This window comes from Aspergillus multicolor (assembly GCF_047715735.1).
Source record: "Aspergillus multicolor strain CBS 133.54 unplaced genomic scaffold BDW74scaffold_4, whole genome shotgun sequence".
NCBI lineage: Eukaryota > Fungi > Ascomycota > Eurotiomycetes > Eurotiales > Aspergillaceae > Aspergillus > Aspergillus multicolor.
The window spans coordinates 838,775-852,837 of record NW_027395955.1 but is presented as its reverse complement, the minus strand read 5'-3'; the positions used below and the strand labels follow the sequence as shown (position 1 = coordinate 852,837).

The window sequence follows — 14,063 nt, the reverse complement described above, 5'->3', positions numbered from 1 at the left end:
AAACATTACCTTACCATACCTAGCCACATAGCGATCTCCCCGTACAGCCCAAGCACCAAAATAGTGGGCAAATGCGCTATAAGGTCTACGGGTAAGGCTTCCATGGACGGTGACGGACAAATACCTTTTGTACCTAGGTATAGGATACACCACCTTCTATCGTTGGTCTTGCCCAGGACCGATTTTTTGTTCATCTATATAACCATGAGAGAAAATTGCTCTGTTACTTGGAACAAGGGAGCTAAAGTCTGCCTGAATATCATGCAGAAGGCGCATGGGTTAATCGACCTCTACATTCTGCGGCGTGTATACCCTCTTTTATCACCCCGTGGCGTTTTATAGCAAGCAGTATCCAGATATACACAGACCAACATCTTATCGCGACCAAGTCTACCATACCTCCCTCTCATATTCCCCAACCCCCATGCACCCATCATCAACCCCTTATACCTCCCTCATCTCTCATCCCTAGTTTCCAATCTCACAAACCCCCATGCACCCCCCTATACTCCCCTGCCCTCCTGTCTTCCCCATCCGCCCAGGTATAGAGGGCCTCAAAATCCCGACAAACATGCACGACCCCAACCCCCGAACTCCCGCCCGCAAAATCCGTCGGCTCGAACGTCGTGTCCGCCGCACACAGCACCCCCTGGCGGAGATAATCAATGCAGTGCGTGATGTGGTCGTTGATGACGTGGCCGTCGCTGTCGTGGGTTTTCGCGTGCGCGTGCGGCAAATGCAGACCTCCGCCTTCTGCGGCGTCGCTGTGCTCAGCGCGCAGGTAGCTGTGGTATGTCCGGTGTATCATCCACAGGCAGTGCAGCGAGTGGTACATGCTTATACCCCACTGATTGTCGACGGCGCGCGGGAGGTCGATGTTCTCGGGGGGGTATTCGGGGGGAGAAAGGAGGATGCCGCCGCGGCCGCCTAGCCGCACCTCACTTGTTAGCATTGATTTTTGTGACAAGAGTAGGGTTGGTGTCGGTAGGGGGTAATTGGGGATGTGGACTCACGTGGCATCTGCGCGCTCCACGCCTCCTCGACTTCGGGGTGCGTTGTGGGATCAGCCATGAAGGTTGCATTGTCGGTGAAGGTGACGTGTTTGGTGGTGAGGGGGATGACGCCTATCCATACTCACACTGATCAGCCATCTATGCACCAAACTCTGTAAACAAGTGTGTAATAGAAGGGTCGTCTTACGATCTGAAAAGAGCAACTCCCGACCCGAAGCACCCGCTGACTCGGCCATTTTCCACCCTACCAGGATACCCAGGCTGAGCAGGAGTGGGATTGCCAGGATGGCGAGAAAGATATACACGCATCGGCTTGTCCGTCTCGATGGCGCCAGATACTGGCCTCTCTTCTCGGAGATGGGACTGTTGGGACTTTGTTGGCTGGACCAGGAGAGCCGGCGGCTGTCGTCGTCGCTGCTGATGGGTTCGGCGAGGGGCTGGTAACCTGCCTTAGACTCGAACGCTGTCCGCAGGGATGGGATCTGGAGCTTCATTGTGATAAGATAGAAGGGTGGCACAATCGGAATCATGCATATGCATATGCAGGACGTTGCAATTGCCGAAAGATGAGGTGGGACGAAGACCCCTAAGTACGCAGACGGCAGACAGGAACGCCACTGCTACGATCAGCGCGACGTAACGGACACAAGCCTCGAAAGCTACCGGCCTGGTCAATAGCATCACTGCAAGCACTGGCAGCAAGTAATCGATCGATCCGCATCTGATCTCCTATTTCCAGAATAGTGGCAGTTGTGGCGGGAATATCGCAACAAAGAAGCCTTAAGCAAGTCTTGAGCATACGATCCAAGCGCAGCCAAAGGCGATCGCAGTCTTGAGCTGAGTCTTGTCTTGATCGTAACGAAGTCTCTGATGCGTTATTTGAGATTTCGCTGTCCGATGAGCCTTGGCGTTGAGCGGACGTGATGTGCAACCGTGGAGCAGAGGGCAACTTAGGACTGGGATTGGCAGACGCAGACTAAGAACATCGAAGCTGGAGCTGGACGCGGGAGAATAGCGGGGTGCCGAGACGTTGCCAAGGGTCTACCTAGATGTGGCCATCAATAGCGATCCGCTACTTCATCTATTGTGTGTCAATAGCGCTGGGAGCTGTTGGATCCCTGCACTGGGGCGGGGTGGGTGAATTCTCCGGCCTGGGGTCTTGGGGACATTGCGGATCACAGACACCACCACTTCCATCAATGCATGCTTTGTGCTGACGAGGAGCTACGCCACTGGCGTTTTGCAATTGCCGCTGAAACTTGGTTAGTAATGTTTCCTTTTCTTGGACGGTTCGGAGCCTTGACCTAGATTGATGGATAGATCGGACCGGACTCGCTGAGGACCGCATACGTGCATGTGTAAAGACGAAGACAAGAATAGCTACTGCAAGGAAGGTCCATGAAAACAACATTCTTTTCGTTTCATGTATCTCTTGTTATCTCCTCAATGAGGCGTTGCCGTTGCCTATGGTTCAGTCAAGTCTGTCCTACCTAGACTCCTCTACGCTTCGGATTGTATACTTACCCACCGATACAATCGAGTCGCCATTTCATATTCACAAAGACGAAGCTTGAATTACAATAGGGTCAAGATTCACCGATTCCACCGCTGAAAACGGTCTCTGAAGGTCATTTCAACTTGGCTCAGCTTAACCCAACGTAACCTTAACCACGTGTCATTATCTTACCATCTGTATGTCTGGCGCGTCCATCCAGCCAACAACAGCTCTTTGCTCCTTTGGAAACAGTGGGATTTCCGCCCTGTGCCAGCTCCTGGAGGGCAATTCCATAGCCTGGCAGCTTGCGCCCCTGCCCTTCAACCCAATAAAGCTCAACCAACCGTAACCCTGGTCCCTAAACTCCCCCACCGCGGCAACGCATTCGAAAGATCCAAGACATGCTTTACATCCTCCTCAACGGTTTCGAATAGAGATAGCTTCGGCGCACCAGGACGAAACAGGACCGCCAGCGCCCAGTAGAGCTCTGCATATGCCAGGCTGTGCGTGTACCGTTAGCATTGGAATAACATCGCCGTACTCAGAAAAAGGTACAACTAAGAAAGAGGCAGAGGCAGGGCACGTACTTCAATCCCAGGCAGCTCCTCGAGCCGCGCGAGAATGTCACCCAGTTGCGGTGCAGGCGCGGATCGACGGCATCGCCGAGCCAGCGCTCCGGAGTAAAGCTGAACGGGTCGCTGTAGACGTCGGGGTCGCTGTGCAGGCTGTATGCGCCTATGCCGATGGGGGTGCCGGCGGGTATCGTCCACTCTTTATATTGCGTGGGCGTACTGAAGACGCGGGGGAGGCGGTGCATCACGCCGTAGCTGAGTCTTTTTTTTTCGCCGTTAGGTCGCTCCATACCATACTATAACAGCTGGAAACCATGGTAGACAACATGGCAATACGCACCTCAGTCCCTCTCGCACAACGGCATGCAGATACGGCAGCCTCTCGAGCTCCTGCCAGGAAGCCAGCTTGCTTTCCGGGAATCCGGCCATCACGGGCGCTAGTTCCCCGCGCAGTCGGTCGCCCATGGCGCGATTTGCCAGCAGGTAGTAGCAGATCATGTTGAGGGTGTGGGCTGTTGTGAGGGTGCCGGCGCCGAAGAGGGCCATGGCTTCGCGGGCGAGGCGCTCGGTGTTGCGCTCGGGCGGCGGGAGACCGCTCGTGGGGGAGAGGATGGAGCGGAAGACCGAGGTGTCGAGGCGGAGTAGACGGCTGCCGGTAGTGTCCTTGTCTTTGTTGCTAGAGCTCTGGTGAGTGATGTCGCGCTTAACGTCGACGATGTGCTTGATGGCGTGCTAGTTGCGGGTTAGGCGAGACGTGGAGTTTAGTCTTTGGCCGGCAGGTAGCATACCTGATGCAAGAGATTAAACGTCGCTGCAGACGGCGCCAGCCGCAGTAGGAGTGCAGTCGGAATGCGTCGAACTACGCGGTTCAGCAGCGGGAAATGTAGGAATAGTACGCTCTGTTTGGTGCCGTTGAGCATGAGGTTGTTCCTGCATTTCAGTTCTCAGTCTATTAGCCACTCCGAGTCCATTTCTTCCCAGGCCGGTCTTGAAGGTCAAGTATTCAGAGATTGAAGCGAAACACGAACCATTCCTTGCCAAACTCCGGATTCTCCAGCATTGCCGGGCGCCTCTGGGTACAGATCTCCATGACGATGTCCCCCGCAAAGGCCGCAAAGACGTGGTCCAGTCGGATGACATGGCCCGTGCCACTGTAGCTTTGCAAACGGTCGTTGAGCAATTTGACCTCGTCGACTATGACGGGCTCAATGCGCTCGATGCCGCGGCGTGAAAAGAAGGGGTCCAGTGGCTTACGGCGGTGCCGGTGTAGCTCGTGGTTGGTGGTCACGACATGGGCGCCTATAACCGTGTTTTGGTTTAGTGGAGACTATTTTCTTTCATGGGATAATATATCTTGCCGTCAATGCCGATGCCTGACGTCTGCAGCGTCCACTTCTCCGCCGGTCGCATATTGTAGATCTGATTGTAGAACTCTGCGTCGTTGATCACGATCTCGTGCGGGTTGATTCGGACGATACGGCCTGTAGTTGTTTACTCTATCAATCTCGGCCTTAGATACTCTCGACCAGATGGGATCTAGTCCGTACCGTATCGCTTGTGCATCTCGTCCACCTTGTAGATAAATGTGCCCATCTTGACGATATTATAGTAGAATTCATACCATCCCGTGGCAGCCGCCAGTTTCGGGCCGGGGAAACGGGCTAGAGGGTGCAAGGTGAGACGGTAGATGGCGAGGAGGACGCCGTAAAGGACAGTTCCTGCGGCCAGGTACGCGACTAACAGCAACATCTCCATTTCTCACATGAATTTTAGCGAGAAGCATGTGCTGCTCATGGGCGGTGGATCAAAGAGCAGTGCTAGGCTTACTCGGTGTTTTTATTCTCTTTTGGAGGCGGAGTATCTGATTGTGGCGCGTAAGCAACTCAAAGACAGGATTCGGATACTTAGTAGAGCTGGAATAATAGCTATTGGTCGCCGCGGAGTATTGCTTATTTCTATGGTAGATAGCTCCTTGCGAGGCGGGGACCTCGCTGATGGCTTCGGTGGGCATTCCTGGAAGTGCACATTGGATGGGTCCCTTGATGCCTCCGGGAAGAATAAGCAATCATGGCACCAGTTCTTGAGCCGGAACACAGTAGCACGATGAAAGGGGGAGGCCTAAATTTGCACGCTGGTCCAACCTAGATTGCCATGCTGTTGATCGAGATTTCTCTCGACCCGCCCGCCGTAGCCACAGCCTCCACGACTCGCTCAACGTCTCTTATCACACCATTTTCTGGGATAACCCTCTTTTTGTCGCTACTGATATACTAATGGAAGCCCTAGAGAAGCGAAGCTGGTCGCAAAATCTGTTCGGTACGTTGTTGGATTCGGCACACCTAACTATTCAATCTAACCAACTTGAACAATGAGAAAATAGGGGGAGAGAGAGGCTACAGAGACAGTAGAACACACGCTCATTAGTACTGAGAGAAAATCGGTAGCTCACACCCGGATGTTCTTACCTAGACCACCGGCAATGGGTTGTTAAACCGGAAGAGGTTTTTCGGGTCCCATTCCCTCTTCAACTCCAAAAGCCGGGGTAGCTTTTCTGCGCCGTACATGGCGTCTAAACCCTCATCTCCGTGCGCATAGTTGGCATATAGCTTCAGGCCATCAAAACCACTGGTAGCGTTGAACAACTCGACAGCGGAGTTAGCGAAAGCTGCTGCTCGATCAGCCAGAGCGATATCAGTCAACTCGAAGGAGAACATTCTGCAAGGGATTTATGGTTAGTCAGATGGTCTGGTATAGGACTCGGAAAGAACTTACTCATGTACTTTTATCGCTCGATGGGGATAAGCCGTGTCTGTATCCGGGGCCGCCTCAACGGCCTGGGTGGGAAAGTATTCACCCTGCCAAGTACTTCCTCTGGTCGAGGGTGGAATTGTAGGCATTGAGGACATAGAAAGGTGATTCTGGTGGTAATGCCTCAAACGAAGCTATCGCCTCGAAAAAGGATACATTTGCACTTGCTGGGAAGAGGAAATCGGCGCTCATCACATCCCCGCCGTTGGTCAGATCATAGATTTGGTAAGTCGCCTCGGTCACGATTCCTAGGTTAAAGCCAGCTCCACGAAGACCCCAAAAGAGATCGGCGTTTTGCGTCTCGGAAACAATGATAAGCTCTCCAGAAGCTGTCATGAGTTGCACCGACTGCAGTGCGTGAAGGATGGGTCCATGTAAGCCCTGATAACGGCCAACCCCTCCGCTCAGAGTGGCTCCCAACATCCCAACGCATGGACAGGATCCGATCTCTATATGATATTAGACAAGCCTGAACACACACACACACACAAAGAAGCGAACGTACGAATCTCCTTCTCAGCGTCAGAGAGGGGCCTCATGATGTCCCCAAACGAGACAGAGCCGCCAATAGTCAAGGTGTTCTCTTCAGCATTGACGACTGTCTTACTGAAGAATCCCAGATCGATCTTGAGCCCGTCGTTCAACGCGCCAAAAGAAGTGCTATAGCCATGGCCTCGTCCAGTGGCAAGGAATGGAATGTTACTATCAGAAGCATATAGCACCTAATCTTCGCGGTCAATGTAGGCCCCCTCGGAGAGATCTGAGATACTGACAATCTTGCTGAGATCCTCAACCGATGCCGGCTTCAGAGCTGCTGCAAATGTCAGTGCTTCAAAGATTGTCCATCGCTGAGGTGTCTGCGTCCAGTTCCCATCTGACGGATAAAACACCTGCATGAAGGGACTGAGCTCCTCGAGAAGTGGCTCATTGTCGAATGCAGCAGAAGCCACTGATCCCGCGAGGCTCGGTGCGCAGCAAAAAATGGCGCTTGGGAACATCTTGCCAGTTGTTTATTCTATAAAACTGACTGCGTTCACCTGGACGTAGGAAGCCCCGGTATTTGTACCTCAACAGCGCTCGGTCGCTTCAAAGGACCACACCTGACCCTTCATCAACAGAATCCAGCTGAGACTGCCGAGCCACATCTCCCACGAGATAGCCAACAAACCCCCGTTTCTAAATTGCTCGATCGCAGATAAGGTTCTCTGGGCACCAACTGATGCCATTGACGGCTATTCCTCCAGCGCTAGGACAGCGGTGCTGATGAACTAGTCACATTCCGCATGCAGACTACCGCGTGCTATCACGCAGATCAATGCCTTTCAAGAACCCATACTCCTCCACAATCCTCATCTGACTGTGATTTCATAACTCGAGTATTCTTTCGCATCCCGGAGTTTCCCTCGGAGATGCTCGGGCGCCGATTGTAGGTCCCCACCAGTTCTTGCCAACGTGGTTTTGCGGGGCAGTGCTTATGAAGTTTGAGGAATACTCGTCGCCTTGAGTCGTCCGTTCAGATATATCCAAAATGATGGGCAAGCTCGCGAACGAGTCTTATCCAGAATTGGGTCTCCACCCAGTTGCCTGCTGATAGTGCCGTCCGTCCGTGACCAATTCTACTTTGCAGCATCGTGTCAGTAAGCAGATGAGAAACTAAGCTTCGTGACCTTCTTACCGCTAGTGAGCCTCTCCAATAGGTCTGCCACGGAACGAAATGTCGGTAAGGCGAGATCTAAGTCTCGAATTGATACACCAGATATCCGCGAAAGTGGAGCGCTTATAAGGTTTTAACATACAGCCTACAGCAGCCTTGATTAGCATTCAGGCACGCCTGTCCCTACCGTAGGTAATCTGTGGAGGGCGCGCATGAGAGTCGGGTCTTTGGAGACCGTCGTGGGGAGAGCAGCCATAAAGATCCATGTTTGCAGCTTATCCCATCGCCCATTTCTGCCGAGATGGCACAGCTTTTGGAGTCTTCAAGAAGCTAACCAGGAGTTGAACAAAACAAACGAAAGCTCGAGGTCTCAAGCGAGAAGGAGCTGGTGGCTGGTCACGTGCGGCACGGTGTTCGCTCAATGCCGACTCCGCTCCTCCCTTCTCCAACTTCCTGCGTCTGCTCTGCCACCGACGAGGATCATTGAATTGTGTTCGGTATGGAACTTACGCACCCGCCACGTGCGTCGTTGTCTTACGGGAAAGCTTGCACCACTTGTTCTCGCGCCAAATGTCGTTGCGTGCCGCGCAGTAGTGGTGGCCGCTGTGAAAGGTGAGCAGAGCAACACTGAACAGGAAGCAATTACATCCGAAGCTCTCTGATCTTGTCCGGCTTCCAGATGCCATCGCTTAGACAAGGAGTGCCATGTCCTCCCTGGCCGCCGAAAGCCGAGACCCTTATCCAAGGCTGCCCAGCTAGAGCGGAAGATGGATGGCCTGATGACCCTGCTGACTTCCAACGCCGGCCGCTCTGATCCTTCAACGCCGGCCCAAGCTCAGGCCGACGAGCATCCGCGAGAAACGAACGTAAATGTGGCAGGAACGATTTCAGAACAGGAGAGCCAGGAAACAGACGATGAGATTTTGGATGCATTTCGTACTCATCGGCTCCAGTTTCTGCCGCTGATATACATTCCCATCACAACAACAGCTGGGGACCTTAAACGAGAGGCACCCTTCCTTTGGCGCTGCATCTCTGCGGTGGAGTGTAAGGATACGACGCGTCAAGCGGCATTGTGCGTGGGCATCCGGGAGCTGGCAGGGAAGCGGCTGTTGCTTGACTGCGACAGATCGCTGGATCTATTGCAAGGAATTTTGGTCTATCTTGCTTGGTATATTTTCCTCCCTATTACTCTCTCTAGGTGACTGTCCTTTGCCCGTGCTCACTGACCATGGGCAGGATCACGTTCCAGAGCCAACCGCAAAAGTCATCCCTCTGCGTCTATGCTCAGATGGCGATAGCACTGGTCTTCGAGTTGGGTCTGAACAAGCCAGTACCGCCGGATCTCAATCAGACGATATCTAATAGCAATATTGTGGAACAAATGCCAGGTCTACAAGCTTCGATCTCGACTATGCGGACAATGAACGAGCGCCGAACAGTATTGAGCTGCTTTGTCCTGACTTCGATGTAGGCCTCTTTCCCAGAATGATGGTTCGCTAATAGGTTATCTAAGAATTTGCCTCAGAATCGCACAGTTCTTAGGAAGAATGGATCCGCTGCGATGGACTCCGCATATGAAGGAATGTCTTGATGTTCTAACTCAAACGGAAGAATCGCCCGGCGATGCGGCACTTGTTCAGATTACCCGCACCCGACTTGTTGCGGACCAGATCCTTCAGGGCTTTTGGGCTGACGGCCTATACGGTCTCTCATCATCGAATGCCCGGGCCTCTTTTCATCTCAAAGCACTTGAGTCGCAGTTAAGGACCAACAAAGCAGAGATTCCGCCCCAATTGACCAATACTAGTATGTGATCATTTGATGACACAGAGGTCGGTTGCTTACTGTTTTAGGACCTATTCTCTTCCATATATATGATACCGAAATCTGCCTATATGAAGCCGCCCTAGTCCGACCCCCTGCAGACGAAGAGATGAGCAGCCTGCGACTAGATCACCTTTACTCCTGTCTCGACGTTGTAAAACAATCTCTCGATCTCTTCCTCACCATGCACCCAGCCGAGTATACGGCTCTAGCACTTTCCCATCTTGCGCAATTATCGCATTGCTTCGTAACCCTTTTTCGCTTGTCGACTTTTGATTACCCAGGGTGGGACAAGGTAGCGGTTAAAGACACAGTTGACATCCTTACCATCGCAGAACAGCTCTCTACTTCCTTGGGTCAGGTGGCAGGAGCAGTTGGATTACGCAGTGAAGGTGTGAATAGTGACCCCTACAGCAAATTGGGCATGATGATGCAGAAGCTGCGAAGTCAATGGGCGGCACGACTACCGGAGTTGTCGGGGGTAGAAGTCGAGTCAAGCTCAAATGATCTCTTTCTGCTAAATATGCAGATGGATGATTTGGGCAATTTCATGAATTGGTCAGAGGTGTTATGGATGACGGAGGGGTCTGGTCAGGGGTTCGCGGTGTGACCGAACACCATATATATCTGTTGAGCGTACGCAATTTTGCCCTTGTGCCCTCGCGACATTTGTCTATCTTTATGAATTTTGCGAATTATCTTCTCTGACCCTTATGCCTTCATCATTTGGAGGACCCGGCAATTCATCGTGGCCGGCCGTTTGCTTGATTGAACCCGGCGTTAGCGGAGCAGGGACGGCGTTCAGGGAAGGCGTTCGGGAACGGTCAGCAATCAACGCCGGGTCAGCCGCAATATTAAATCACCCCAGTTAACCTAATCTAAAACCGTGACAGACTTTGACAACTTACAATCCAAACAAGGTTCCAAAGGACTATAACACCGTCAACATGGGCGAGCTCAACCATCCGCAGCCAAATCCACTGAAGTCCGATCGAACTCCGCTGGACAAGGATCCGCGCGCAGATGAGAACAAGAACGAGTACGAACCAGAATGGCTGCATGGGATATCGCTGGTCATGGTAATTTCGGGCATTACCTTGGTTGTGTTTCTGATGCTGTTGGATATGTCAATTGTGTCGACGGTACGCATTGCCCACATATATACCGAGAGACTAGGATAGGACTTTACTGACATGAGCTGGCAACTTAGGCAATTCCTAAAATCACTGCTCAATTCAGCTCCCTCGATGATGTTGCGTGGTATGGGAGTGCGTATACAATCTCCAGGTATGGCCCCGAATATGATGCAGTCCGGTCCACTGGAGGCCTGGGATGTGTGAAATTCAGCGCTAATCGAACACTACAACAGTGCTGCGCTCCAGCCCCTAACTGGAAAGTTCTACACCTACTTCTCGTCGAAGTGGATTTTCCTTTCCTTCTTCGGTGTATTTGAACTTGGCTCCCTGGTCTGCGGCGTCGCAAGCTCGTCCAGTATGCTTATTGTCGGGCGCGCGGTAGCTGGGATGGGTTCGTCGGGCATGCTGAATGGGGCGCTGAACATCCTGGCGGGTGCAGTGCCAATCCAGAAGCAGCCTGCCATGATTGGGATTATTATGGGAGGTATGTTCTAACTACCCAAAGAGTCCTCCTGGCCAGATCCCGAAAGGCTAAAACCTTTCCACATTGCAGTTGGTCAGTTAGGGCTGGTAGGCGGACCACTCGTTGGCGGTGCATTTACGACTTACTCAACCTGGCGATGGTGTAAGGATCCAATAAAGCTTGAGACATAGCCCTTGCTTCCTCGAAACCACTGCTGACGCGGTACATCCAGGCTTCTACATGAACCTCCCCATCGGCGCATTGGTTGGTGCTTCACTCCTCTTCACGCGTGTTCCGGACCAAAGACTCAAGCAGCCCCCACGCGAGGTCGTGCGTTCCGGCACTCTGCTGCAGAAATTTGACGTGTTCGGATTCTCGTTGTTTGCTCCCGCCTCAATCATGCTCCTGCTGGCTCTCCAGTACGGCGGTAATGGCAGTTATCCATGGGACGGTGCAATGGTCATCGGACTATTCTGCGCGTCTGGTGCAACATTTGCCCTATTCGCTCTCTGGGAACGGCACATGGGAAGTGAGGCGATGATCCCCGGTCACTTACTGGGCGACCGCATCATCTTATGTGCTAGTCTGCTGTCCATGATGATCTTCGGGTTCACAATGACTCTTTCCTACTACCTTCCCATCTACTTCCAATCCGTGAGGAACGACTCCGCTCTAATCAGCGGCGTCAACCTGCTACCCAATATTCTCTGCCAATTGGTTATGGCTGTGGTATCTGGGGTGTTGAGTGAGTTGCCCCCTTCATCATTCGTTCTCAATGAAGCCACGTCCAGTATAGCCAATGACTGAGCTTGTGCAAACAGCCTCGAAACTTGGGTACTATCTTCCGTGGGCCGTCCTCGGAGCCATGCTAAACGCCGTGGGAAACGGTCTCCTCTCGACTCTATCTCCCACCACGTCAGTACCCGCGTGGGCCGGCTACCAAGCCCTAGTAGGTCTCGGTCGCGGCGCAATCTCCCAAGTGGTAATTCCGCATTACTCTCTTCCCTTTATTTCCCTCCGCTGTCCAATATGAATATACTGACAAGCGCAAGCCCATGATCGCCATCCAAAACAGCCCCATTGCGAAAGCCGACGACATCTCTACGGCAATGGCCATAATGACTTGCGCGCAGACCTTCGGCGGCGCGATATTCCTAGCCGTTGGAGAGGTGATATTCGCGCAGGCGCTTAGGGCAAAGATTCCGCAATATGCGCCATCCGTAAGTGTCGACAGGGTTATTGAGGTTGGGGCCACGGGGTTCCGGGATGTAGTGTCGGTGCAAGATTTACCGGGGGTATTAATGGCGTATGCGGGGAGTATAGACCGCGTGTTTTATTTGAATGTTGCGCTGTCTTGTGTGCAGTTTGGGTTCGCTTGGGGGGTTGGGTGGAGGAGTGTCAAGAAGAAGAGGAGCGAGGAGGTAATGGGAGACGTTGAAAATCAAGTTGAGGAGGCGCAGAAGGATGCATGAGGGTCTACTATATCGGTAGACTGAAGTTCAGATGGCTTGTTCTGGGCAAGGAGACGAGGCTCTGTTGGAAAAGATCAATAGTGGGCGGCTAAATAAGCTCGCTGTGTGTTATTGTATGAATGACAATTATTTATGGTATTTTGTCCTTTTCTGTATTTGACCTTGTCTGCTGAATGGTACATGTATACTCTCAATTATCCTCAAGGGGCCACTGGAAGAGATTCTCCTAAGCGGAAAGGGCCCCCTTGGTGTCTAGTCTATCCTGTAGTGCTTTACAAAGCAGAGCCTACAGCATACCGCTAAGGGACTCAGATCTGTTTCTGGCCATTTTCACGGCTCCAACCAGACGCAAACGCGAGGCAGAATTTGGCGAGTCGGGGCAGATGCAGATGGGGTCGGGGTAGTTGGAGGCGAAGAACCGGGCTGGGGTCGCATTTGGGGTCGCGCGCGGCGGGTGGGGTAGACAATGTCGGGACTCAGAACCCAGAGCCAGGATGGACGATGATAAAGCCAAAGTCAAGTCTACCCCGAGCTGCCATAATTGTGTCATGTCACCATTCCCGGATATGGCCATATTGCCCATTTCGCCCATTGTGTCTAGATAGGGCCTCGCGGACATAAAAGGGAGCTGTAGGTAACCAGACTATAGATCTCATCACCAATTAATCAATCAAGCAAGCAACCCATTTGTTCTCTGTTCACTTCACTCTACACTAGAGTCCATTCCCTACTCACATATGTCCCCAACCCAACCACCCAGCCCGATCCTAGGAACCCTCAACGAAGTCTGCATCGTCACATCAAATCTCTACCAGACCCTCGACAACCTCAGCCGTCTGGGCCTAGGCCCCTTCTGGGTCTTCCCATTCAACAGCACCACAGTGCCCAAACAGCAACTCCGCGGGAAGGAGTAGATCAGATCTCTTCGAGGTTTTCGCGGCCTTCGCCCAGGCACCAGATGCGCAGGAGCCGGTCATGAAAATCATGCAGCCCGTCAAAGGCCAGACAGTCATGCGGGAGTACTTAGACGCGCACGGTAACCAGGACGGGGTGCAGCATCTGGCGTTCCGGATGAATGGCGTGCCGATGGCGGAGCGGAAGAGGGTTATGAAAGAGCAAGGGTTCGAGCCGGCGATGCAAGGGTGGTGGAGGGGGAAGAGGGGGGAGGCGAATTTTGTTTACTTTGATACGGCGGATAAGGGACTGCTGACGTGTTTTGAGGCGAATGAGTTCTCGGAGGATTGGGAGGAGCCGGAGTGTGAGTGGTATCTAATGCCACCGGGCAAAAGCGATGCTTGAACGCGATTGTGTGTGAGCAAATTCCGGGGCTGCGTATGGGAGGATCTCGGAGCCACAGGACGAGACGTGGTCAAAGCCCATATCCTGCACACTCATCTTAGCAAGCGCATTCATCCTCTTCCAGTCCACAATTTGCAGCGGGCTGAAAAAACCATATCAGTCGGGTGTTGGAAAACTTGCGCTATTCTATTCCCGCACGCGCTAGAAACGCTTGCACTGAGGCTGAGTAGTCCCTGGGCCCTAGCAGTGCGACTTTTGCACCAGTAGCTGAATTAGGACCTAGACAGTATCTTCATATACACTGCTTGCAGTTATCAATTTGCA

General features: G+C 52.7%; 6 protein-coding genes across 6 annotated transcripts; 3 read left to right on the top strand and 3 right to left on the bottom strand.

The window, feature by feature from the left end:
• Positions 1–481: 481 nt before the first annotated feature.
• Positions 482–1,507, bottom strand: BDW74DRAFT_175105 (uncharacterized protein; the record flags this gene model as incomplete). Its single annotated transcript, XM_073728218.1, has 3 exons — positions 482–927; positions 1,014–1,124; positions 1,201–1,507. The coding sequence occupies 3 exons, from the start codon at positions 1,505–1,507 to the stop codon at positions 482–484; spliced, it is 864 nt and encodes a 287-aa protein (XP_073587148.1).
• Positions 1,508–2,843: 1,336 nt separating this feature from the next.
• BDW74DRAFT_175104 (cytochrome P450) lies at positions 2,844–4,835 on the bottom strand (the record flags this gene model as incomplete). Its single annotated transcript, XM_073728217.1, has 7 exons — positions 2,844–3,009; positions 3,096–3,341; positions 3,421–3,812; positions 3,869–4,010; positions 4,109–4,379; positions 4,409–4,561; positions 4,628–4,835. The coding sequence occupies 7 exons, from the start codon at positions 4,833–4,835 to the stop codon at positions 2,844–2,846; spliced, it is 1,578 nt and encodes a 525-aa protein (XP_073587147.1).
• Positions 4,836–5,545: 710 nt separating this feature from the next.
• Positions 5,546–6,886, bottom strand: BDW74DRAFT_175103 (uncharacterized protein; the record flags this gene model as incomplete). Its single annotated transcript, XM_073728216.1, has 4 exons — positions 5,546–5,795; positions 5,947–6,337; positions 6,394–6,610; positions 6,662–6,886. The coding sequence occupies 4 exons, from the start codon at positions 6,884–6,886 to the stop codon at positions 5,546–5,548; spliced, it is 1,083 nt and encodes a 360-aa protein (XP_073587146.1).
• Positions 6,887–8,309: 1,423 nt separating this feature from the next.
• On the top strand, positions 8,310–9,979 carry BDW74DRAFT_175102 (transcription factor domain-containing protein; the record flags this gene model as incomplete). The annotated part of the gene is made up of 4 exons (XM_073728215.1): positions 8,310–8,713; positions 8,782–9,012; positions 9,071–9,351; positions 9,399–9,979. 4 exons carry the CDS (start codon positions 8,310–8,312, stop codon positions 9,977–9,979), a joined length of 1,497 nt encoding a protein of 498 aa, XP_073587145.1.
• Positions 9,980–10,122: 143 nt separating this feature from the next.
• Positions 10,123–12,578, top strand: BDW74DRAFT_100506 (MDR family MFS transporter). The gene is made up of 8 exons (XM_073721470.1): positions 10,123–10,210; positions 10,263–10,511; positions 10,580–10,656; positions 10,739–10,989; positions 11,059–11,130; positions 11,201–11,713; positions 11,790–11,950; positions 12,021–12,578. Exons 2-8 carry the CDS (start codon positions 10,317–10,319, stop codon positions 12,438–12,440), a joined length of 1,689 nt encoding a protein of 562 aa, XP_073587144.1. The 5' UTR covers positions 10,123–10,210; positions 10,263–10,316; the 3' UTR covers positions 12,441–12,578.
• Positions 12,579–13,136: 558 nt separating this feature from the next.
• On the top strand, positions 13,137–14,056 carry BDW74DRAFT_147410 (uncharacterized protein). Its single transcript, XM_073723544.1, has 2 exons — positions 13,137–13,823; positions 13,920–14,056. Exon 1 carries the CDS (start codon positions 13,416–13,418, stop codon positions 13,737–13,739), a length of 324 nt encoding a protein of 107 aa, XP_073587143.1. The 5' UTR covers positions 13,137–13,415; the 3' UTR covers positions 13,740–13,823; positions 13,920–14,056.
• Positions 14,057–14,063: the final 7 nt, after the last annotated feature.

Bases quoted from the DNA above. Each gene is read 5' to 3' on its own strand.
- BDW74DRAFT_100506 (XM_073721470.1), top strand. From the start codon at position 10,317: ATGGGCGAGCTCAACCATCCGCAGCCAAATCCACTGAAGTCCGATCGA. The intron at 10,512-10,579 runs GTACGCATTGCC...CTGGCAACTTAG, and splicing joins ATATGTCAATTGTGTCGACG to GCAATTCCTAAAATCACTGC. The intron at 11,714-11,789 runs GTGAGTTGCCCC...TTGTGCAAACAG, and splicing joins TGTGGTATCTGGGGTGTTGA to CCTCGAAACTTGGGTACTAT.
- BDW74DRAFT_147410 (XM_073723544.1), top strand. From the start codon at position 13,416: ATGAAAATCATGCAGCCCGTCAAAGGCCAGACAGTCATGCGGGAGTAC.